At 33.9% G+C, this 22,664-nt stretch overlaps 4 protein-coding genes and 1 long non-coding RNA gene across 7 annotated transcripts; 3 read left to right on the top strand and 2 right to left on the bottom strand.

Annotated features, from left to right (window-relative positions):
• Window positions 1–796: 796 nt before the first annotated feature.
• Window positions 797–1,873, bottom strand: LOC148268612 (non-specific lipid transfer protein GPI-anchored 26-like). Its single transcript, XM_088216909.1, has 3 exons — window positions 1,431–1,873; window positions 1,301–1,333; window positions 797–1,162 (listed from the first exon to the last, which is right to left on the bottom strand). Exons 1-3 carry the CDS (start codon window positions 1,753–1,755, stop codon window positions 1,047–1,049), a joined length of 474 nt encoding a protein of 157 aa, XP_088073035.1. The 5' UTR covers window positions 1,756–1,873; the 3' UTR covers window positions 797–1,046.
• Window positions 1,874–3,282: 1,409 nt separating this feature from the next.
• Window positions 3,283–5,392, bottom strand: LOC110814716 (non-specific lipid transfer protein GPI-anchored 15-like). 2 transcript variants are annotated; one of them, XM_088216908.1, is made up of 4 exons: window positions 5,253–5,392; window positions 3,921–4,234; window positions 3,594–3,716; window positions 3,283–3,518 (listed from the first exon to the last, which is right to left on the bottom strand). In XM_088216908.1, the coding sequence occupies exons 2-4, from the start codon at window positions 4,222–4,224 to the stop codon at window positions 3,388–3,390; spliced, it is 558 nt and encodes a 185-aa protein (XP_088073034.1). In that variant the 5' UTR covers window positions 4,225–4,234; window positions 5,253–5,392; the 3' UTR covers window positions 3,283–3,387. The 2 variants fall into 2 exon arrangements, with proteins under 2 accessions (XP_088073034.1, XP_088073033.1); XM_088216907.1 differs by having other exon boundaries at window positions 3,921–5,373.
• EDA4 (Bifunctional inhibitor/lipid-transfer protein/seed storage 2S albumin superfamily protein) lies at window positions 5,237–5,945 on the top strand. Its single transcript, XM_088216911.1, has 2 exons — window positions 5,237–5,540; window positions 5,641–5,945. The coding sequence occupies exons 1-2, from the start codon at window positions 5,237–5,239 to the stop codon at window positions 5,694–5,696; spliced, it is 360 nt and encodes a 119-aa protein (XP_088073037.1). The 3' UTR covers window positions 5,697–5,945.
• Window positions 5,946–6,758: 813 nt separating this feature from the next.
• On the top strand, window positions 6,759–7,450 carry LOC110814761 (uncharacterized). Its single transcript, XR_015818123.1, has 2 exons — window positions 6,759–7,158; window positions 7,232–7,450. It is a non-coding gene; the product is annotated as an uncharacterized LOC110814761 (long non-coding RNA).
• A 5,413-nt stretch (window positions 7,451–12,863) lies between these two features.
• PDE318 (P-loop containing nucleoside triphosphate hydrolases superfamily protein) lies at window positions 12,864–22,109 on the top strand. 2 transcript variants are annotated; one of them, XM_088216900.1, is made up of 14 exons: window positions 12,864–13,226; window positions 13,556–13,698; window positions 15,566–15,686; window positions 15,788–15,852; window positions 15,953–16,066; window positions 16,568–16,642; window positions 18,059–18,097; window positions 18,171–18,242; window positions 18,816–18,929; window positions 19,375–19,446; window positions 19,517–19,553; window positions 19,892–20,004; window positions 20,781–20,987; window positions 21,692–22,109. In XM_088216900.1, the coding sequence occupies exons 1-14, from the start codon at window positions 13,130–13,132 to the stop codon at window positions 21,782–21,784; spliced, it is 1,362 nt and encodes a 453-aa protein (XP_088073026.1). In that variant the 5' UTR covers window positions 12,864–13,129; the 3' UTR covers window positions 21,785–22,109. The 2 variants fall into 2 exon arrangements, 1 of the variants encoding a protein (XP_088073026.1); XR_015818122.1 differs by lacking the exon at window positions 21,692–22,109 and having other exon boundaries at window positions 19,892–20,134; window positions 20,781–20,920.
• The last annotated feature ends 555 nt before the right edge of the window (window positions 22,110–22,664 follow it).

Raw genomic sequence — 22,664 nt, 5'->3', positions numbered from 1 at the left:
CCGTAAAATATTATTTTTATTTGAAAATTAATTAATTAATTAATTTACTTATAAAGAAGGATTGAAATTAAATGAACTTTGAGTTTATAATTTTTGAAATTTTTACAACAAAATTTATATTCAAATACCCAAATTTTATTAAAAAATTTATAATATATTTGTACCTCATATATTCTTAATATATATTATTATAGCATAATTATTACATCAATATTATCTTTTTGAATTTTAAATAAATTATTTTAAAATTTAACATATATTAATTCTTTAATTATTATTTTTTTATTCAAAAAATATAATAAATTCGTTAAAATTTAATTCAACCCGACCGATTTTATCAGTATAATTTTAAAAATACATTAACAAATTATATAATATACTTATTAAATAATAAATTTATAATAAAATTTGAATTTACGACTTTTAAGTATAATATAAAATTTTTAATTATCATATAGTAATGACATATAACTCGTTTTTTATATATATTAAAAATCCGGGGTGACTTGTAAAGTAAGTTAACAAGATTTGATTTCTTGTTCAAATTATGTGACTTGTATGATTGAAATTGGCAGCTTATAAAGATGTACGCAACCAAACTTTGTTTGAATATTTGTAAATGTTATCTAGAAGATTCGGCATAATTAATTAAAAAATTATATTTATTTTTTTAATAATTTAATTTTTAATATATATATATATATAAATAAATTATAATTAAGTGTTTTATGCATAATTAGAATAACTTTATATATATATATATTTATTTATATTTATATATTCAATTTCACAAATATACGAAAAGGGTAGGATTCAATTTAATAGAGTTATGCCATGGCAGCCTGCAACAAGACCTTACTTCTTTATTGTTCTATAATAATGAGAAGAAGAAAACCAGTACACCCTTATACCAGTTATTACCATACGACCCAAATCAATTAATCAATACAAATACCATCATATATATATATATATGTATGTATGTATATGTATGTATAAACCCACGAAGAGAGAGCAAAAAAAAAATGTCCAGAAAATTTTGGGTCTCATACGGAGGTGAAGATAGAAGCCAAAAATGGCAGCAGAAAAAGCAGGGAAAATGTCAGATTGGTGGAATTCCCATCTGACCACCCACTAACTTCGGTTGTCTTCGATCCATTTCCTGCAGTTTATATTAATTACAGTTTAGTTAGACAAGATTAATTTAACTATACTAGCTATATTTGAAGTATATATATATATATATGTGTGTGTATATACTGTAACAGTACTGAATTTCAAGCATGTTTTTACTAATTACCTGAAGGAGATTCATTTTTCCCAGAAGCAGAATCTGTGGGAGGAGATGCCGGGAAGAATTAGAGGACACGTTAATGATAATCATTAATTAACTACGAATGCAAAATACACGATGAATGGAGACTAATTACCATTGCCACAGCGGCTAACCGGAGGCGTCCGGACTTTACAGGCGGCCGGGAGTGCCGCAGCCCGAGTTTGATTAACATTAATTCCCAAAGACGATCCGCCACCGTTCAGCCCTTGGCACAAGCACTGCGGCTGCGAGCTCACGACGTTCGCTAGCTGCGAGCAACACGAAGACGAGGGAGTAGATGAATTACCCGTTATGTAATCCAAGCACGGAGTCATGCTCGCGAGCGCGTCCGTGCAGCTTGATTGAGCTAGGGTTCTATGACAAACGAAACTCGTTAGTATTGTTATTGTTATCGCTATTATTACGAAAGCTTTCGCCATTGAAGCTGAATTTCTTTTCGGGATTTCTCGAGATTAGCTAATGGCCGAAGAGAGAACGGTACGTTTATGGAATTTAAAGGAAGGAAAAAAGAAAACTTGTCTAAGTTTTTATGGTTCACCAACCTAGCTAATTTCCTATTTCATGTCACACTTTGCCAAACAATAATAAATTCAGGGTGCCTACTCCACCGGCATTTCGATATAAAAAGTCTTAGTTAGTTGATTCGGATATTAATTCAAAAGGTTTTATTAATTTTTTAAACTTTTACTTAAGACGTGAAAATAATTTTATTCATATTAACGATAGAGTTTGTAATTTCACGAATGAAGTGAAATATAGTGATCCCGTAATTGAATCGTATTTATTTTAGAATCTGACGGTATTTTTCGTAACAATTCAAGATATTGATTTATTTATTTTTTGTACAAATAGAAAAAATAGCACAATAAAATCAAAAAAAAAGAAACGTTTAGATATTACACATTTTAGATTAAGAGACTCTGATGAGATTCTCTCTAATGATATTCATTAATTTCAGAAGGTCGGTCAAAAACTTGATTTGTCAAATAGTCTGCACACCGATTTCTTTTACGATACACATATTTTATTTTGACAGTGTAATCTTTCACGAGTCAAATCTTGATAGTCATGATAAGATTGAAGTTCGCGTTGACTAGAATCACTTTATTGTTAAGAACTTTATCGTTAAGATTGGAGTTTGCGCGGAAATTAATTTATTTTAAAGCATGTTTTGTTTGCATTACGAGTCGCTAATCAATTTACGTCTTACTGCCCTTTAATCAAAATCGATTTGTGTTTCAATTTTAAGAAACTTTCTTAATTAACTTAAACTAGTATTTCTCAATTTGTAAAATAAATACAAAATTTAGAAAAACGTATACTTTATATTAAAGTTTTATTTAAACATATACTTTTAAAAAGTTTGGTTATGATTGGATCGGATAAGCTCAATTTCCAAGTTATTTACTAATTTGTATGATATTTTAGAGTTATTTAAATTTAATTTATGTTAATTAATTAACTAAGCGAGACTGTAAAAAATAATTATTTCAGACTCTCAAAGTAAAATACAAAGTGATTTTAAGAATAGTAAAATCCAAAAAATATATATTTTTTATATATTTATAATAAAAAAACTATAATGTATAATTTTTAAAGAATAAATTTGATTTTTATTAAAAATTAATAGTTTAAATTTCAAAATTATTTTCACCTAACATCTAATTTATGCTTTTTCAAAATTCATTTCACAAAAATGCATGGAAAGTTGACTGATTACATATATATATATATATATATATATAACTTTTTAGGGGATAATATTAGAAACAAATGATGCAAGAATCATGTTTACATGAGGGGTTTATAAGGAATGTTTCTATATGCCCAATATACATATATATATATATATATGTAATGTGTATGTATATTCCCTGTTTTGGAGATGGGAGGTTGTGGTTGGTAACCAGACAATCTCTTTAGGTTAAAAGGAAAATATATAAATATAGAAACCAATATAAATATTTTATTTTTACATGAAACAAATCAACCCAATGAACAATACAATCTCACACTCCCATGAATCTATATGTTTCAACACATACAACATATCAAAATTTGGTAAGAACAGAAACACATATGAAGGTGAAAGAGAGAAGAAGAAAATGAAGTGGTGTTTTTGCAGTGCTTCCATCTGATGATGAACTTCCATCTGTGGATGGCACAGTCTTGGATCCTGTTCCTGCAGTTTAATAAGACCATTGCTCAGCGAGTGATCTTTAAAATCAAACAGTGTGTCTGATTATTATGATTATACCTGAAGGGATTTCTGAGGCAGATGGAGTAGTTGCAGCATCGGGTGTGTCATCAGAAGGATCTGCCGGAGACCCAGTTGGAGAACCAACCGGAGAAGTTCCCGTAGTTGTTGGTCCATTTCCAGCTGCTTTCCACAATATCAGATTCAAGTTAGTCTTTTTCGAATGAAATAATCTTATTATTTATACGTTAAAATGTATCTCGTACGCTAAACATGTGAATTAAAGATTGGAACTAAGCTAAGAGTTTTTGCAGTCAATCACACAAAAAGTTTAAACTGACAGAAAAAAATGTGTAGTATATTTATATGCAAGAAAAATAGACATACCGTTACACTGGCTAATTGGCGGAGTTTGCACATTACAGGCACCAGGAAGCGAGAGAGCAAGAGTTTGATTAATGCTGATGCCTAACTGGGGGACACCTCCATTAAGCAGAGAGCAAAGGCATTGTGGTGAGGATTGAACCACATTGCCCAGCTGGGAGCAACAAGAAGATGATGGGGTGGATGAGTTGCCTGTGATGTAGTTGAGGCATGGAGCCAGGCTGGTGATTACAGAAGTGCAACCTGATTGAGCCATGGCTCTACCACAAAGCATGGCTACAAGCACCACCATGGCCACCAGACCCATTTGACATCCCCTTGAAGCCATTTAAGTGGCTTGTCAAAACTTTAATTTAGCTAGCTTGATTGTTTAGAGTCAAGGATTTTGGTTGGAGTTGGATTGAGAAGAAAGCCAAAGACAATGGGTGTATATATACAAAGTTTTGAGTGGAAAAAGACAAAAAGTATTGGTATGTTTCTGATTACCAAATTCTACTAAACCAAGGAGGCTTGTGATTTCTAATTAAACCACTTCTAGATCCTTCTCTTTTCAAACTTCTTGCTTAAGGGAATAATTTTTTGAATAAATTAAAATGCATGTAATTCATCAATAACACCTGAGTGAATGTATGTATATACATTTTAAACACATCTAAGATTTACATAATGAAAGTGTCATGTTATTCAACTTTCAATCAATTACTTTTACTCATAGATCAGAATTTTTAACATTTTCAAAATAGTAGCACTTGTCATTAATGAACATACCGATAATTACTAACCATTTTTTGACCGTATGGTCGCTACTTCTATAAGAAGTTGTAAATTATAATCAGACTTTACGTTTTTATGTGTTATATATATCGTCTAATTAACGAAATGTAGAAATGTCATTGAAAACGACAGTAATTACTATAATATATATTCTCTAATCAAGTTGATCCATTGTAAACATCCTCGACCTAGTCAAAACTATCGACTTGGACATTCACCCAATTGACCCAAGACTTATGTTGTAAATCAACTGTCTATTAACAAATGACAATCCAAATACAGCAATTAATCATGCCAAATTCACCTACCCAGATCTGCTATATCATCACACATCAGGAAAATTAAGGAAAAGTTTATTCACTAATGAAATTTAGTTGAAGGTGGTTGAACTCCAAAAACCCATTTCAAATCAACCAATTTTTTTACAAAGCCTGTAAATCCTTAAATCACCTGAAGAAGTTATATCAATATTGATTTTATCTGTGCAACACAATAGTCTAATTGTTCATAGATCAACCACGAAGATGTTAAAGGTTTTCGGAGTTATGATCGGGATCTTACTGAGTGGTATTTCAGTGAATGGGCAGATGATCACTACATCATGCACACCCTCCATGATCTCTAGCGTCACTCCATGTCTAAATTTTATAACAGGGAGTAGCAGCAATGGGTCTTCTTCTCCATCTTCAAGCTGTTGCAGCTCATTAAGCACTCTCTTGACAACTGGTAGGGACTGTACTTGTCTCATTATCACTGCCAATGTCCCTCTTCAGCTTCCCATTAATAGAACCCTGGCTCTCTCTCTCCCCCAAGCTTGTAATATGGGATCTCTGCCATTGCAGTGCCAAGGTAGTTAGTTCATTTCTCTCTTGATTTTTCTCTTCTTGTATAAAAAAATTATAATAAACAGCCATTAATGGTGTTTTCTGAATTCAATTTTGATTTGCAGCCTCTGCAACTCCTCTACCAGCACCAGGTACCACAATTGTTTTGACATTTTGCTAACAATCCCTAGAACCTTGTTCTAGGTTACTCAAATTTATCAAACTAGAACCCTAGATTTCGAGCACTACCACCTATCCTTATCTCAAAAGAAAAAGGAAAAAATTACCTGAACTTTAAATTGGAACATCTATGTTGAAATGAAGCTTGTTGACATACAGGTCCTAATCCTGTATTGCTTGGGCCAAGCCTTCCACCAACTGATTCATCTTCTCCGAGTCCCCAAGGTAACCTCATATCATCTGTACTGTAAATAGCAAACCAGAAATTAAACTTACAGAATCATTAACCTTATTGCTAACTTTGAAATTTTAGCAGCTTCCAAGGCAATAGCGGCAGCAGAAGCTCCATCCGCAGCACCGCAGTCTCAGCATATTTTGCCAGAGCCACCGGCATCATTACCACCACATTCACAAGGTTTAGCTCCCACCACCACCACGAACCCTAGAATTCGACCAGTGCTGCAACCCCCGCCATCCTCCTCTTCTTCTTCTACTTCTTCCCTTCACTTATCATTAATGCCTCTTCTGCTAGCACCGGTTACCATCATCATCTTCAAATCCTACTGATACTCCACAAATCCATTCATGATATCTGCTGTACTCCACTTAAGTCTCCACATAATTCAAAAATCTCCGTTTACTTCTGTTTCCCACATTGCCTTCACCTTTTCTACTACTTATATAGTCTCTATACACAAACACACACACACGCATATAATTGACAGTAATGTGTATCTATATACAAACACATTTGGATATTGCTTTATTTAGTTCTGATTCAAAGAAATTAAGGAAAAGGTATAAAATGGGAGGAAGAAGAAGGAATGAATAATAAAAAAACTTAATTTTTTTAATTTTTATACATAGATATATATATATTAATATAATATTTAAAATTTACAGCATGAATTATTTAAAAAAATTATATATATTAATTATTAAATCATTTGAGAATTTTCAGGTTCGAAAAATTTCCATTACCACTAAAATATAATTTATTTTGATAATCGGAAAAATTAACTGAAACAAAAACCCTAATTTCTCGTAAAACCCATTAAATCCAGCAAGAGAGAGAACCAGTGTGAGTTCCAGAGGAAATTCCGGCTTAAAAAGCTAAGCCAAAAATAAGCTTGAGTTCTCATATAAATCACCAAGCAGCTTCTGGCTTTTTCCTTCATCGATCAAAAAGTAGAAGAAACACTGAGAAAAAGCCAAAACACAAAGTAGAAACAAGAGTAATTAAAGGAAAAAAAATATGGCCAACAAGCTTGTAGCAGTGTTTCTCATGTGCGTCGTCGTCGTCGCCGCCGTCCACCTCAGCCCGGTCGCCGCCGATGAAAAGGCCAGCGCCATCTGGAAGGATTGCTTCAAACATTGCGAGAAGGATTGTCTTCATGCCGGCACTGGTTACACCAATTGCGAGATGAAATGCGATTCTGAATGCGACGCCAGAGAAATTGCCGGTAATTATAACATCTACTATGTATATTCTACCATTATTCACAAAAATTGATTAATTAGTTTCTGATTTTGCAGCGAAACTCGGCTACGCGAATTAATTGATCGAGCAAAATAACAAGCACGAATATCGTATCTTGAGAGGGAAGAAAAAGAAAAGATGATAGAATAAAAAGTTGTGGAAAATGTCTTCAAATAATTTTGACTGGAATTTTTTTCCACTGCTCCTGCTGTAATATTCCTGATTTACATTTATGGATTACTGAAAAAAAAATAAAGTTTACTGACCTTGATTCAGTTCACTGCTACTATTTTTTCGACCCTTTTCCCCTTTTCTTTGAATTTCTTATAAATAACAAATAATATATATATATATACACACACACATATGTCGGTGTACGTACTGCTCGATTCCAAAAGTAAATGGTGATTAGCCCAAGTTCATAAGGGATGAACCCACATGAAGAGCCCGCAGGTCAGACGAGTTGGAGCAACCCATATTTGTATCCCGTCCAAAACTGCATATATATATATATGTATATATATAGATATGTATACATATACACTGGTTAGGGGTTTGAAGATACAAGATTACAAATATTGAAAATTGATGATGCAGTGTCACGAAAGAACAAGAAAAAAGAAACAAAGAAAAAACAGAAAATTCAGTGCTTCCCTTCCGACTCGTCTGTCTCCCCCATTCATATCTCTTCACAGTTCATCAATCTTCCACCCCGTTTCTCCTCTGTGGAGACTTTGGTGCACTCGGAGAGTCCCGAAAGAGAAAATTAAAGAGGAGTCTAAGGCACCATCTTTCGGGACAGTCCGCGTGCGTGAAAGTCTCCACAGAGAAGAAACGGAGTGGAAGATTGATGAACTGTGGAGAAATATGAATGTAGGAGACGACTCGGAAGGTAAGAACTGAATTTTCTTTTTTTTTTGTTTTTTTTTCTTCTTCTTTTCCAAATAAAAAAAGATGAAAGACTTGCGGATTACGGCAGAGTTATTTACAGAGCCGATATGCGAAGTGAGTTCGAATTTGAGGTTCTTTAACTTGGTTAGCTCTTTCGCCCACGGAGATAACACCACCATAAACTTGACCAGCAAGCGAGAGAGACGGATTCCGAGTTGGAACGATTTGATATTTTCTTCTTCATTTTTCTCTTCCTCCTCACGATTATCAACTGACATTTCTTCGGCACCATCTTGATTCTTATTACAGGACGATCCTTCTTCTTCTTCTCCCTGCAATTCGCTAATCTTTCTCTTTGGACGTTTAAGATTTGCAGGTTGGTCATGATTCATTTATTATTCGTTCTTGTTTGCTGATCATGTATTAAGCAAAGTTATTTACAGAACGCGATATTCTATGCAAGCTCGGATTTGAGATAACAACATCATGAACTTGAGCAGCAAGCAAGTTCGAATTGAATAGTTTAATATTTTATTTTCCATTTTCCTCTTCTTTCTCGGGGATTATCGACAGACAAATCCTCAGCATCATCTTGATTCTTGTTACTGGACGATTCCTCTTCTTTTTCTTCTCCTTGCAATTTGCTGATCTTTTTCTTCTGGAGTTTAAGAGTTGCAAGATCCATGATTAATTACACCCTACATTTTTAACCCCCCCCCCCCCCCCCCCAAGTAATTGCAGTAAATTCTCAAGACCCAGCTGGGAATTCGTCAAAATTTCTGGTTATCATCTCCTTCAATATTAATCTTGGAGTCTTCAATCTAATTGTTGCCATGTTTACTTATTTCTTTTGAGTCAACTCTGCCTCTGCAAGCCGTAGACAAGACCCTAGGTTGAGTAGATATAATCACTTGATTGGATAGAAGCTGTCTGTCTTAGTCTCTCACCTACTTGGTCATTCCCTTAGAGACTGAACCCTTGACTCAAGACATTACAGGTTCCTGCAGTGATTAAAAATAAGTAGCTACAAACCTGCCTTATTGGCCTGATTGCTATGATATTTTCCTTTAGATTTCTTCTGTGGCATTTAGTGATTAAAGATAAGTTTCAAGTTTCCAAGGAATGGATGAGATTCAAAAACTAGGACTTATAGAAATTAAATTATCAATTTGATGGCATACTTCTTGGGATCTATTCCTCCAATATATTAAATTATCAAGAAATATATGATATGTTTTCTTTATTTCATTTCCTTTAGCCTTTTACTCTCTCTATACATCTTGAGAGCTAGAGTTAGATCTCGAATTTTTCGAGCTCGTAAGTCCCTTTGTGCCTATACTACCCATAAATCTAGTTGGCATAACGAGATCTTTACTAGTGTATTTTGGAAGGCTAAAGTCCTTGTCTAGGGCAAAGGTTTTTATCAGGACTATCGTTTTTAATAGATTCAACATTAATGATCCATTTGCAAGTATTACAAGCCCAAATGTACTCTCTCTTTTGATGTGTGTTTTGCACTTTAGGAAGGCCGAGGCCAGTTGCCATCTCCTTTTGCATTATAAGATGACTCGGGACTTTGGTTTGGGCCTCTCGATACTTGTGTCTCACGTGGGTTTCCCTGCCTCGGATGTTTTTATTGCTTCATCCTCTTGGAGAATGGGGGGCAAAGAAGGAATCTAGAGTCCTTTAGAGATGCTCTAGTTCATGGGTATTGTGATTGGAGCTCAATGCAGGGGCTCTTCAAGGATTGATAACTCCCTTAATCTTTTTCTATTTGATAGAGTGATCTTCTTTACTTCTTTATGGGCCGAGAAACTCAAGGGTTTTTCAGGGATGCCTCTTCAGCTATTTTGTGAAGAAAGTGAGTTACGACTTCGTATTAATTTTTGTAGCTTTTTTTTTAACATACTCTTGTTGGCTTAAAAGAATTTCTCATCCACTGCGTTTATACTTTTTTCTTATTTTTATTTTTATTTTTAAAAAATAACATTTAAACCAACTGGATACTTGACTAGCAAGCGAGAGAGACGAATTCCGAGTTGGAATGGTTTGATATTTTCTTTTTCATTTTTTTCTCTTTTCCCTCAGGATTATCAAGTGACATTTCCTCGGCACCATCTTGATTCTTATTACTGGACTATCTATCTTCTTCTTCTCCCTGCAATTCGTTAATCTTTCTCTTTCGATGTTTTGAGATTTGCAGGTTCGTCATGATTCACGATGATTACACCTTTTATCGTTAACCCTCCAATTAAGATATGTTCTTTTTGTACGTCATTATTTGTATATTATCTATATAATATTAATGTATGTAATTAAAATTATTAATTATTAATTATTAATTATATAATTGATAAACATTGGTGATAACATATTTATATTTATATTTATTTTAACAGATAAATTAATTAAAATAAATTAATTTTAATATTTTAAATAGAGTATAATTTTAAATTGAATATTTAAATTAACATGGGAATTGTATTATTAATTTTTAATTATATGATTGATAACCGGTAATAAAATATTTAAAAATTTGTTGGATTAAATATCACCCGCAGGTAACTATATTAGTTTCTCTCAGGTGTTGGATTAAATATCACCCGCAGGTAACATACTAGTTTCTCTCGTAACTGACAAAACCGTAATCCAAAACGAATATCTCATTGGCGCCAAATACACCCGCTCTCCCTCTTTCTCTATTTAAAGACTCACAGTTCATCGACTGAGGTATTGGCTCTTCTCATTTCCATTTCTTCTGTTCTTTCCTCTTCAACATCTAAATCTCCAACCATGGCTGAAGAGGATCCCAAAGATTCGGATATCGAGATCAGCACGAAAGATTCAGAGGAATTTGAAGAGACTAGTACAGAAACCGTGGAAGATGATGAGAGTCACGCGGAGCCTTCAACTGATGAAGAACGATTGTCTAGTGATAAGGCCCGAGGGGTTGCAGAGGCAGAGTCGAATCAAGAAGAAGCAAGTAAAGATGGCGACGATCAGATTGAAGGAGATGATAAGCAGAAACTGTCTGATGAATTGCCAACTGCGTTTCTAGAATTTACTGGTTTTACCACTTCTGATCTTCCAGATATTGATCGTCTTACAGTCCGAAACGACGAGATTTCGGCTAATTTTGAAAAGGTAGAACAAGATATATACAGGCTGATGGTTGACAGAGTCCCGACAAAGCTAGAAGGTGTAATTGCTGCAATTATTGCGGCGTTAAGAATGAAGGGTATAATGATCATGGATCGCAGCGAGCCTGCAAATCTTGAAGGTCCGGAGAGAAAGATCGGTGAACCGGAGGGAGAAGAAGAAGAACGATCATCCAGTAATGAGAATCAATATGATGCCGATAAAATGTCAGTTGATAATCCCGAGAAAGAAGAAAATATCAAACTGTTCGAACTCGGAATCCGTCTCTGTCGCTTGCTAGTCAAGTTCATGGTGATGTTATCTCCGTGTGAGAAAGAGTTAGCGAAGTTAAAGAACCTCAGACCTCAACTCGCGTCGCATATCGGCTTTGTAAATAGCTCTGCGGTAATCCGCAAGTTCATTGATCTTCTGGAGAAGATGGATTCCAAACTGAATAAATTGAACGTCTCAAGTCGAGATGCAAGAGGAGTTAATGATGGTTGTGTGATAATCAAAGCAAGTCTGTTTGAAGAAAAACAAGCAGACATCCTCATGAGTGATTTTTTCGGGAAAATCGTACAGCTGCAGTGGGTCGCGGATCAATCGAGTTTGGAGATAAAGTCGAGGAATGCAGTGATAATATTCATGCATTTACGTCTGGCTGAATTGGAAAGGAAAATTAAAGACATACAAGATAGGAGAAACGACTTAATGATTATGTCTAATGCACCATCTTTCTGGACAGTCAATATGCACGAAAGTTTCGACAGACGAGAAATGGAGAGGGTGATTGACAAACTGTGGAGAGATATGAAGGAGAAAGAAGACTCCAAAGGGGAGAATTGATTTTTCTTGCTTTCTTTTCAGTTTAATGCACTTTGAGAAATCTGCTATACAAAACATGTAAGAAGAATAATATGAACTGTCAAGAATGGCAGACTACTAATAAGGCAGAAAATTGAAAAAACCTGTTCTGATAACAGCAATCAATTTTTCTTTGGGTATAAATTTTTCATCATCATCATTAATTATACACACACACACACACACACACACACATATATATATACATGCACAAAACATATTACAAATTCATCATATTAATCACTATTTAACTTAATCATTAGTTCATTCTTTTCCCTGTAAATGGTTATGAATTACAATAAAATTGTTCTCTCTTGTATATTATAATTAGTGTATATATATATATATTAACTAATTAATTAATATTATTAATTTTTAATTACATAATTGAGAAGTAGTGACAAAATATTTATATATATATTTTTAATTTTAGCAGATAAATTAATTTTAAATTGAATATTTGAATTAATATAAGATTTATATTATTAATTTTTAATTACGTAACTGATAACTGGTACGAAACACTTAAATTTGTTTATTTTAATATTAATTAAGTAATTAGTTTAAAAATAAAAAAAATTAATTTCAACAGTTAAACATTAATCAAAATTTAAAAAATAAATTAAAAATAATGGGGCTATTTTTACAATTATGTCTTTTTAATTTTTAAAAATTTTAAAATTATTATTAATTTTAAAAATATTATTAATCTTAAAGTAGCGCGGGTTATTATTATCAACAAATATATATATTTTTAGTTAAAAATATATATATATATATATAAACACAGTGATCTGCTCGGGGCACAAAAATCCCCTTTTATTCGTTTCTCTTCCGCCTCTCGACGCCGGGGTGCTCCCATCTGCTCTCCTCTCTTCTCTAAATCGGGAGTCTCTCTGGTCTCTCGTCTCCGCCAGAGGCACTGCAGCTAGCCTTTCCTCGTTACCGACGATTGTCATTGTTCCGAGCTCCAGCTTCAACCTCTTCAAACCAGGAAACGCCATAATTACTTCGTATTCCTTATCTGCTCAATTCGTAGTCCCACCGACGCATTCCTTTGTATGAGAAGTATGAGTGGTGCATTTTGGCTGACGCTTCAACAGTGGCAAATGCCTTGTACCAAACTATTACTTCTCAGAAGCTCCAAATTTTCTAGAGGTTAGATCTTTTTTTCCAGTCAACTGGGAATTTCTATTGTTATTTGTTAAACCACATGCACTAAATCTTTACCACTTGTCACCCTGTCAATTTTCCTGATTTTCCTAGGAATATAACTTGTGGCTTGAGGATAGTTTATTTTATGTTTAACTTCCTATAATTCTTATCCTGTCATTTTGGTCATGGACCTAAGCTGCTTTGTACTAACCTACTAGCAGTCAGCATACTAAATGTAGTCATCTTTGTTTTATGTGGGTAATCTATTCCTCTTTTCAACTTTTGTATTATTTTTGGTACGTGATTCTGTATGGAATTGCAATGTTCTTCAGGGTTATACGAGAAAGCTGGGCCTAGAAGGCATCCAACTCTATACTCCTGTCGGAACATGCAGACTGCAACATATGAAGTTGTCAATGCAAGCTATGTACCTATTACCCCAAGCCAAAAACAGCAAGACACATCTACCGCTGAGGTATTGATTCAAGCAATTCTAAGGATAGGAACAGAAACAAGCAGAAAACTTGAAGGATGATGATTGCTTTGATTTGCAGCTATATTTCAATTTATATTTTCACACACTAGTGATTTTGGATTTTCACTTGTGTCTCGTTTGGTCCAAACCTGTTATGTTTTCATTCTATCCTAGACTTATTCTTTGGTTCCTAAGAAAGATAGATCTAGTAAAATTTCTGGTTTTCGCCCCATTATCCTTGTGACTAGTTTCTATAGTATCATTAAAAAGGTGTTTTGGCTGAGATTGAGAGAGGTGGTGAATGATACTTTTGTCCATTAATCAAAGCACTTTTGTGAGGCATAGGCAAATCCTTGATGTATTCCTCATTGCTAATCTGGGGGGTTAACAACTCATTGATTTATCCACCATTGCATCGAGAGGATATTGAGAGGTCAAAAGTAAGTGGGCGTATTTTAAAAGTGGACTTTGAAAAGGTCTATGACAGGCAAATTAAAGTCAAGTTGAGAGAGGTTTTGGTGGTAGATGGTGGAGGTAGATAAAGAAGATGCTTACAGTGTCTTTGTGGTCTTGGCAAAGGAGAGCCTAAATTGTGGTCCTATGAGCAAAAGAGGGGTGAGGCAAGGAGACTTTCTCTTGTTGTTTCTTTTCATAATTGTGGTAGATGTTCTTAACTGTTATATGGTCCAAGGTCTAAAAGGGTTTGATGAAAGGACTATGTGTTGAGGCTTAGAGAGTTGGGATTTCTTTTTCACATGTAGTTTGCAGATGATTCTATTATGTTCGTTTTGCATAATAGTTGGGTGGTTAAGTATGAGTTTTTCAGAACATTTATGGTTGTGCATCAACCTTAACAAGAGTGGCCATATGGAGGTTAATGTTGAGGACAGAATCATTACTAGGATTGTTGAGTTGATTGGATATAGGCTGTTGTCTTGGTCTGTCACCTATTTGGTCATTCCCTTTGAGGGTGAAGCCTTGAGTCAAGACATTACAGGATCCTGCAGTGAGTGGAGTTTCTTGGCAGCTTGGGTGTTGGAAGGGAGAGTTGTTTTCTGTTAGAGGTAGGGCTAATCTTACTTAGGCTTGTTTATCTAGTATTCTCTTGGAAGATCTCTCTTTGTTTAGGATCTTGCTCGATTTGGGGAGCAGGGGTTGGTTGAGAAAATTGAGAGGACAATGATGAACTTTCTGTGCTCTAGGACTGGTGTGGTTTTGTCAAATCTTTGTTTAGATAAGATGTGTGGCTTCTCTCTAAAAAAGATAGTTGTATAGGTATGTTAATCTGATGTCTAAAACTTGTTTTTATTTTTTTACCTGCTTTATTGGCCAGATTTTTATGACATTTTCCTTTAGATTTCCTTTGTGGCATTAAGTGATTAAAAATAAGTTCAGCTTTCAAAGGAATGGATGAGATTCAAAAACTAAGAGTAGCACTACTTGTAGAGTCCTGGAAAGCTATCTCTTAACTTTGTTACCTTTTCACTCATCTCACCCACTTGAGAATGTGTGATGACTAGTGCATGTTGTTCTATGAAGATATTTGGGGTGGCGATCTTCCTCTTGCTAGCATTCTCCACAACTTTATCACTATCCTTCGAATTATAGAATAATTTGAATTCATTCCACTCTTCAAATTATAGAATAATGATTTTATATTCTTACTTACCTTGGTAGGGTTCACAATTTCATTAATCTTGAATTGGACATGGACTTGATATAGAATTAAGATACCATTTTCATTCAAGTCGTCATCTCATTTCTGTTGGTTCCTATTTTTATTTTTATTTTTTTTAAAAAAATTGGCATTTGAACCAAATGGATCCTTATTGTTTTAGATTCAAAACTTACTGAATGTGGTCTTTAGGAAAAGGCGTCAGCAAAACTTGAAAATATAGGTGCATTCCAAAAACTACCCATGGTAATGCCATCAGTTGATATCTATTATTCGGCACGGAGGAAGGTGAAGAGGGTCCAACCCACAAAAGGTAATTGACATGGGGATTAAATAGAGATAGGATCATGTGATTTACATTTCAAGTTAGTATGTTTCAAATTGGTTCATGACTTCAGTCAATATGCTTTATAGGCATTGCAAATATTGCAAAGAGAGAGAGAAATAAAGGAGCAAAGCAACTTGATGCACTGATGAAAGTATGCCCCTATTTACTGTGTGTATATTGTTATTAAAATTAGAAGTTAACCTGTATTGAGCAAATGCATTAGGCTGATAAGTTCTTATGTTAATCTTCAGGAATTGGCAGTTCCCTTGAGAGGCTATTTGGACAATTTCCCTAAAAGAAAATATTTGCACCCATATGAACGATCTCTTATTGAGTTGACGCTTGGTGATGGAAATTATGAAGAGGTAAATGAAGATAGGCTCACAGTTGTTAGTAAACATATTAACATGAGGAATTATGAGAAACTCATCTTAATATGAAGAGTTAAATAAAGATAGGCTCATAGTTGTTAGTCAAACATATTAAGATGAGGAATTATGAGAAACTCTTTGTAGATGTCCAATGTCCTGCATAAAGGACGTAAGTTGGTTTTCATAATTTTGAGGGAGGAGAGATAAAGTAACAAGAAAGGTCAAAATAATTTTCCAAATATATTATGTTTTCCTCTTATATGAAGTTCTTTTAGAACCATAGTTTTCTAGTGTAGTAAAACAAGCAAGAAAATGTTTTTATTCAAAGTTATTTGCTGACGAACCGGATCTTAAGAAAATAACAAGAAAGGTCAAAATAATTTTTCAAATATGTAATGTTTTTCTCTTATATGAAGTTATTTTAGAAGCAGGTTTCAAGTGTACAAAACCAAGCAAGAAAATGTTTTTAGTTCAAAATTATTTACCGTTGAACAGGTGTTGAGAAAAGTGGATTCTCTTAGGAAGAAGGTGATTTCTGTTGGAAAGGAGCATGCTTCTCTCTGTGCTAAGGTTAGAGTCAAACTTCAGTCAATTTTTACTTGTTTTTGCTTTGGTATTTCGTTTTGTGAACCACATTATTTTTTGTTGCTTATTTTAGCCCTTCCATAAATGAATAATATTAGTTTTCTTTACCTTTCTGTGATTTTGTTCTTTAATTTTCCTTCTCAAATTTGGAAATAGATGTTATCCATCCCCAGCTTGGTAATGATAGTTTGGAATGCTGGACTACTTAAGTCATTAATCAACACGTCTGCGAGTTGTAACTTGGTGGGCACACGGAGGAGTCCATATCAGACCCCTGTCTAGCTTCTCCTTGATCATTGAATATTACGTTGCTATATGTACAAATTTTAGGGGCAAGAAAAAGGAAGCTATAATTAAAAGGATGTAGTTTACTTATAAATTTGGATATATTTTACTTTACTATACTCATTAAATATTCACCTCTTACAGCACAGTTCATTTCTGAAAAAGGTCTATTTTTAGCTTTGATTCACATTTATCAAAAGTAAAAAATGGTTTTTTTTTTTTACTTGAGAAACATTTATGTTTTTTTAGTGCCCATTTATATTATTGTTTTTTGGCAGCAGAAGCAAAAGCAGAAATCTAGCCAAACAAGCAACATCCGCTGGCTGTGATATGGTTCCCCAGTTTCAATTTTATGTGCATCTTGGCTTTTTTTTCTTTCTTTTTCTTTTCCCTGCTCAAAAAGTTCAAAATCAATGATAAATGATAAGTGGCTTTAGTTGAATCGTCTTGAATTAGTTCCTTTTTTTGAACAAGTATTTTGAATTAGTAGCTTTAGTCCAAAGTATTTTGTTAATTTAGGCTTTAGCTGTTAAGCTAAATTGAGAAGCACAATGAAGGAAAAGTAAACAGTGTCTTTTTCATATCAAATTATTGTCCACTTGATGAATCTTGAGTTCTGACATTTCATTCCCTTAATATTATTGATACTATGTTACTTTTATCTAAGATTCAAACTTTTATCCGCAGAATGTTTGCTAGGGCCAGCTTATGTGTATCACAAAGTTGTGGTGGAATTACCATTTCTTTTATAGTCCTTTAAAATACAAAAATGTTTTAGAACTTAGACAACAGAAAATCAAGTTCTTCACATTGAAAATCAAGTTATTCACAATGTGCCATGGTTTGCATTAAGCTGTTTTATATCTACCTTTAAGTGTTTTTGTAATTCTTGTATTGAGGAAGTGCTTCACTTATTTGCACTGTCATGCATCGCATTGTTACTCTGTTGATATGCTTTGTGCTTCTTTCTGTTTGATATCAACTTATTGATATGAAAGTTTGATGCCTTGGTCTTATTGCTGTTGAAATCTTGTGCCTCATTTATGTGGTGTGATGTGTAATATTGTTCATAAAACAGGTGAAAAGTTCCACTAAATTTTTATTTCTTCTGTGCAGTCATCAACAAAGCGGGAGGCTGAGGAACAAACAAATAAGGTCAAATATTATCAGAAATATCTTCAACCGATGTCTGTATATATTATTTATTTGCTATGTTTTTTATCTTCAGGGTATGGAAAAACTTGAAGAAATCTTTAAACATGAAGGAACAGCTGTGGATGATTTGTTAAACATTGCCAAGGTATCTTTTTTCTTTTAAGTGAAAATGCATTGCTTGTATTTTGTTATTGTCTCTTTTGTCATTTTCATGTGTTGTTATGTTCTCACTTCCTTGCAATGGTCATATACAAATAAACATGTGCATGTGCTATTGGCTGGTTAGCCTGGGGCTGAAGAAGGTGTTATGAAGTGAAGTCTTCATTTTCATCCACACCGCAAGAATATAATTTTTTTAGATGTTTAAAATGCATTTGTGAATACCTACAGAATGTTATGGCTAGCCTATCAAATGATGATTAGTAGGGATTCATGGCCTAAGTTGGTGCTTTAAATTTTTTCATGTTTAGGGATGATGTTATCACGAAAGTCTTAATGAAATATTTGTTTCTAGTTAGCTAACACTTTTGGTTTTATGTACAATTCAAACTCACTCATTCCTCTCTTCCTAACGAAAACAAAAAGAGGAACTCTTCTATTGTTTTCAGTTTTTGTGTACATTTCCAGCTTGGTCATATTGTTTTATGAACTCTATTTTAATTACTAATACTAGTGTCGATTTAGAAAGCCATTTTGGGTTCTTAGTAACACTTTGCAGACTTTGCGGGCCATGCCAGTTGTTGATCTTGAAACACCAACACTGTGTCTTGTTGGGGCTCCTAATGTGGGGAAGTCATCCTTGGTTCGTATACTTTCAACAGGGAAGCCTGAGGTTTGTACTGATCTCTTTCCTATCATTTAGCTTTGGAGGCTATGTTTGCAAATGGCTACCTTAATTATTTGAGAAATTTTAATGCTAGTTGTCTTGCATTTGATGCTATAGTTTAACAAACTAGTAAATTGAAGATTTAATTTTCTAACTTAAGGTATTCAGATATTCAAATAGATAGTTGGGAATTCAACTTAAAATTTTTCAAATATTCGAGAAACTTTTTCTGGCATTTAGTCATATATATGTTTCTATATTATGTTCTGGTTAATTTAATATCAGTTCCAAGCAATGACTTCCTGCTTTCCAGGGCTTAAATTCAAATGGTGAATGTTTCTGATTTGAGCATGTGAAATTTTCAATATTGATATTAGGGGATTATGAATTTTGGTGAAAGACAATGATTTCCTTTATGTTAATCTCTTTTGCTCTCTATTTTCCCTCTAAGGTCTGCAACTATCCCTTTACAACCAGAGGAATTCTGATGGGTCACATCACCTTGAACTACCAGCACTTTCAGGTTAGTTATTTTTTGAAGGCATTTATTGTTTTTCTTTTCATTATTTTTTACTCCTACAATTTGACTACAGGTGACAGATACTCCTGGCCTCCTAAAGAGATGTGATGGTAAAGGAAAACTGCATGTTTATGGGTTTTGTCCTTTTAATTACTGAGTCCACATATAGAATAAGGTTTAAATTTGCTATTCAAGTAGCAGGAAGTTCCCCTTCCTGTCTTCTCTCTCCGTCTTTGCCTGTATATAGTATATGCATGTTTATATGCGAGCATTATGATTTCTGAGACAATTACATAAAAGTACATTTTGTGCAACAGCCCTTATCTGATAGAAAAGGATCTCATGATCCGAAGGTGCTGCTTTGGGTACAAGATCTTGAGCATGCTTTTCAAAATGGTTTTTCCATCTCTATAGTAATGTTTACATTTTACCTTTTGTCTCATAACAGATGATAGGAATAATTTGGAGAAGTTAACTCTTGCTGTACTCACACATCTGCCAACAGCAGTGCTATATGTTCATGATCTATCTGGAGAATGTGGAACCTCACCTTCAGATCAGGTACCCCCATGATATAATATAACATCAACAACTTCATGGTCCGTGTGCATACAGTATCGAGGTACAGGCAGATGCACATGCAAAAATTGCATTTATTCTGATAGTTAGCGCTCACCACTACTTCTTGGGGGTATATGCTTCTTAGTCTCTGTCATGTATTTTTCATTAGAATCCCCCTCTGAGGATTTATTTTTTGCTGTTACACATTTCTTAAAAGAATGTTAATTTTATTTCTGAATTTGTGCCACCATGTTATAGTTCAAGCCTGGCAACAGCAGGGATGCTAATTAACCTTTGATAATCACTAACAAGTAATTGGGTTTCATTTGGTTAAAAAGAAGCTTTCCCCACGCAATCTTTTAGATCATTTGGAGAGAAAGGAACAGGAGACCGTTTGAGGGCATTGTATCTAGTTGTGCTAGCACAAGAGATCACTGGTTTCACACCTCAAGTATATTTTATTCCTATGTTCTTCTATCCTTGATATAAAGTCTTAGGGAGCTAGTTGATTTTTTAGCTGAGACCCTTGTGTAACTTCTAGTTTCTTTGTTTTGTAGCTTTTGTAAATGGGTCACACCCTCTTGGTGCTCTTTAACATTATCTTTTCTTCTTGCTCTGAAAGAAGTTTAATAAGCATTTCAGGTTTATTTTGTTAAGTTTCTTCCTGCAATGTATCGAATTTAAAGATGAACTCTATCATGACAGAGAAATATTATTCTATTGCTTTGATCACTGTTCCCAATCAAATCTCTGATACGAGGTGTTGGATCTTGTAGTTTAAGATATATAGAGAAATTAAGGAGAGGTTTCCTGATCATCTGTGGCTTGATGTCGTCTCAAAATGTGATCTATTACAAGCACCTCCTACTTTATTCAACACAGAAGATGGAGATAGTGACCATGTTGAAATGGCAAGGTACAAGAAAATGGGACCTGATGGAGCAAGCCATGTATCAGTTAAGACTGCAGAAGGTCTTGATGAGGTTTGTACTAGTTAAAAGCTTAAGTCTTTTCCCCATCAACTTTCATCTTGCAATTAATGTTCCTGGGTTTAGCACAAATGTTTCTGCAAGATATTGGTATGACTCACCATTTAACATAAACATAGAAGACAAAACCTGCTAGTTCAAGCCACCATGCCATATTGCCTTGACCCGTGACCCTCTTAAGTTAAATACGATTACAAAAGCTCTCCTGTTTTTTTTTTTTTTTATTAGAAAAATACTCTTAGTTATAAATCTGTTAGCTAAGTGTTAGAAAATTCAATAACTGCATAATCATATAAGATGACTGTAGAATTATTTGCACTTTCTGGCTGTATGCATCAAATTTTGGCTAGTAAAGTTAATGAAACATCGACATGAAGGATATTCTTTTAATAAAATAAAACGAAAAAGTATTCTTTAATTGCGTTTGAATGAAGAGAGTATTTTTGTAAATTATCCTTAATACATAGATATCTATGTGCACATATCAACATACATGCATTATTAACTGTCATACAGGTGTCCTTGATTTCTCTTGAACCTAAGCACCTAAACAACCATGTTAAAATGGCTGATCTTTGACAGATTCACTTTCTCAGAAGTTTCTCTTTGTTTTTTGTCATTTCTTGTTGCAAGTGTATAGTTAGACTAACTTTTAACTTCTCCGACGCTGAGCAATTTAAAATCTCTGTATCATGCAGCTAAAGGATAGAGTGCACGAACTGTTGAATGCTCAGATGGATAGGATCGGAACTCAAAAGAGGGACAAAGATAACGAGTTAACACCTGTGTGAAGGGGTCAACAATGAATGGACTAATGACATCTAACTCGTTCTGAAACAAGAGCATATGCTTCCTTGCTGTCGTGAAGAAAGCAGTCGATGAGCTGAGATTCATGACCTCCCGCAATTTTTCGAAATTCCAGCCATTAAAACAGCCTCGGTAACTTAGATTTACTGGATGATCACCAGCTTCTCAGGTCTCCAAGAGTTATATATATGGATCTTATCTTGAGGGCCGATCAGAGTTATTCTGAGAGATTTCGAAACACTTGAATTTTAAGTTTTCGACAGATGAAACTAGCTTATTCTGTATTTAAAGATAATATTTTGAGTTGTCTCTTGTCTTCTTAATCGATTATACATAAACTGGTTTTTAAAAATTGTGTCGGTTTTTTTTACTATAAAATTTGAGAATTTTAATCGCATTTTATATTGATTTTAAAATTATAAAATTAATAAATATACTGTGTAATTTTAAAAAATTAATTTTAAATTTTATTAAAAATTTACATTTAAAAAGATTAAAATTAATTTAAATTATATACATAATTTATGTTATATTATTTAATTTAAATTATTATATATAATTGATTGTAAAATGACTAAACTAACCCTAAAATTCAAATTCATCTTTTCTTGTTACCCGACTCTCTCCCCACTGTTCGATCACCTCCTCTTTACCACCCCCTTGAGTTATCATCTTTGCCTCGTACTTGCACGCAGTGTACTCGCCTTCAACTGTACTTTAAAATTAATCTGCCGTTTTTCTCTACTCGCCTTCAAAATCATCCATTCAGGTCTCCAAGAGTTATATATATGGATTTTATCTTGAGGACCGATTAGAGTTATTCTTAAAAATTTTGAAACACTTGAATTTTAAGTTTCTTACAGA

Source organism: Carica papaya, chromosome 3 (assembly GCF_054855325.1).
Source record: "Carica papaya isolate Zhongbai chromosome 3, ASM5485532v1, whole genome shotgun sequence".
NCBI classification, from domain to species: domain Eukaryota; kingdom Viridiplantae; phylum Streptophyta; class Magnoliopsida; order Brassicales; family Caricaceae; genus Carica; species Carica papaya.
The sequence above is the reverse complement of the archived record's forward strand: the minus strand, read 5'-3'. Positions and strand labels throughout refer to the sequence as shown.

Excerpts from the sequence above, each read along its gene's own strand:
- LOC148268612 (XM_088216909.1), bottom strand. The coding sequence starts at position 1,755 with ATGGCGAAAGCTTTCGTAATAATAGCGATAACAATAACAATACTAACG. Across the intron at positions 1,334-1,430 it reads GGTTAGCCGCTGTGGCAATG|ATTCTGCTTCTGGGAAAAAT; the intron begins GTAATTAGTCTC and ends CTCCTCCCACAG. Across the intron at positions 1,163-1,300 it reads GAAAAATGAATCTCCTTCAG|GAAATGGATCGAAGACAACC; the intron begins GTAATTAGTAAA and ends TATAAACTGCAG.
- LOC110814716 (XM_088216907.1), bottom strand. The coding sequence starts at position 4,245 with ATGGCTTCAAGGGGATGTCAAATGGGTCTGGTGGCCATGGTGGTGCTT. Across the intron at positions 3,717-3,920 it reads GCCAATTAGCCAGTGTAACG|CTGGAAATGGACCAACAACT; the intron begins GTATGTCTATTT and ends TGTGGAAAGCAG. Across the intron at positions 3,519-3,593 it reads TGCCTCAGAAATCCCTTCAG|GAACAGGATCCAAGACTGTG; the intron begins GTATAATCATAA and ends ATTAAACTGCAG.
- EDA4 (XM_088216911.1), top strand. The coding sequence starts at position 5,237 with ATGATCGGGATCTTACTGAGTGGTATTTCAGTGAATGGGCAGATGATC. Across the intron at positions 5,541-5,640 it reads TCTGCCATTGCAGTGCCAAG|CCTCTGCAACTCCTCTACCA; the intron begins GTAGTTAGTTCA and ends TTTGATTTGCAG.
- PDE318 (XM_088216900.1), top strand. The coding sequence starts at position 13,130 with ATGAGAAGTATGAGTGGTGCATTTTGGCTGACGCTTCAACAGTGGCAA. Across the intron at positions 18,243-18,815 it reads ATTTGTTAAACATTGCCAAG|ACTTTGCGGGCCATGCCAGT; the intron begins GTATCTTTTTTC and ends AACACTTTGCAG. Across the intron at positions 19,447-19,516 it reads TGAACTACCAGCACTTTCAG|GTGACAGATACTCCTGGCCT; the intron begins GTTAGTTATTTT and ends ATTTGACTACAG.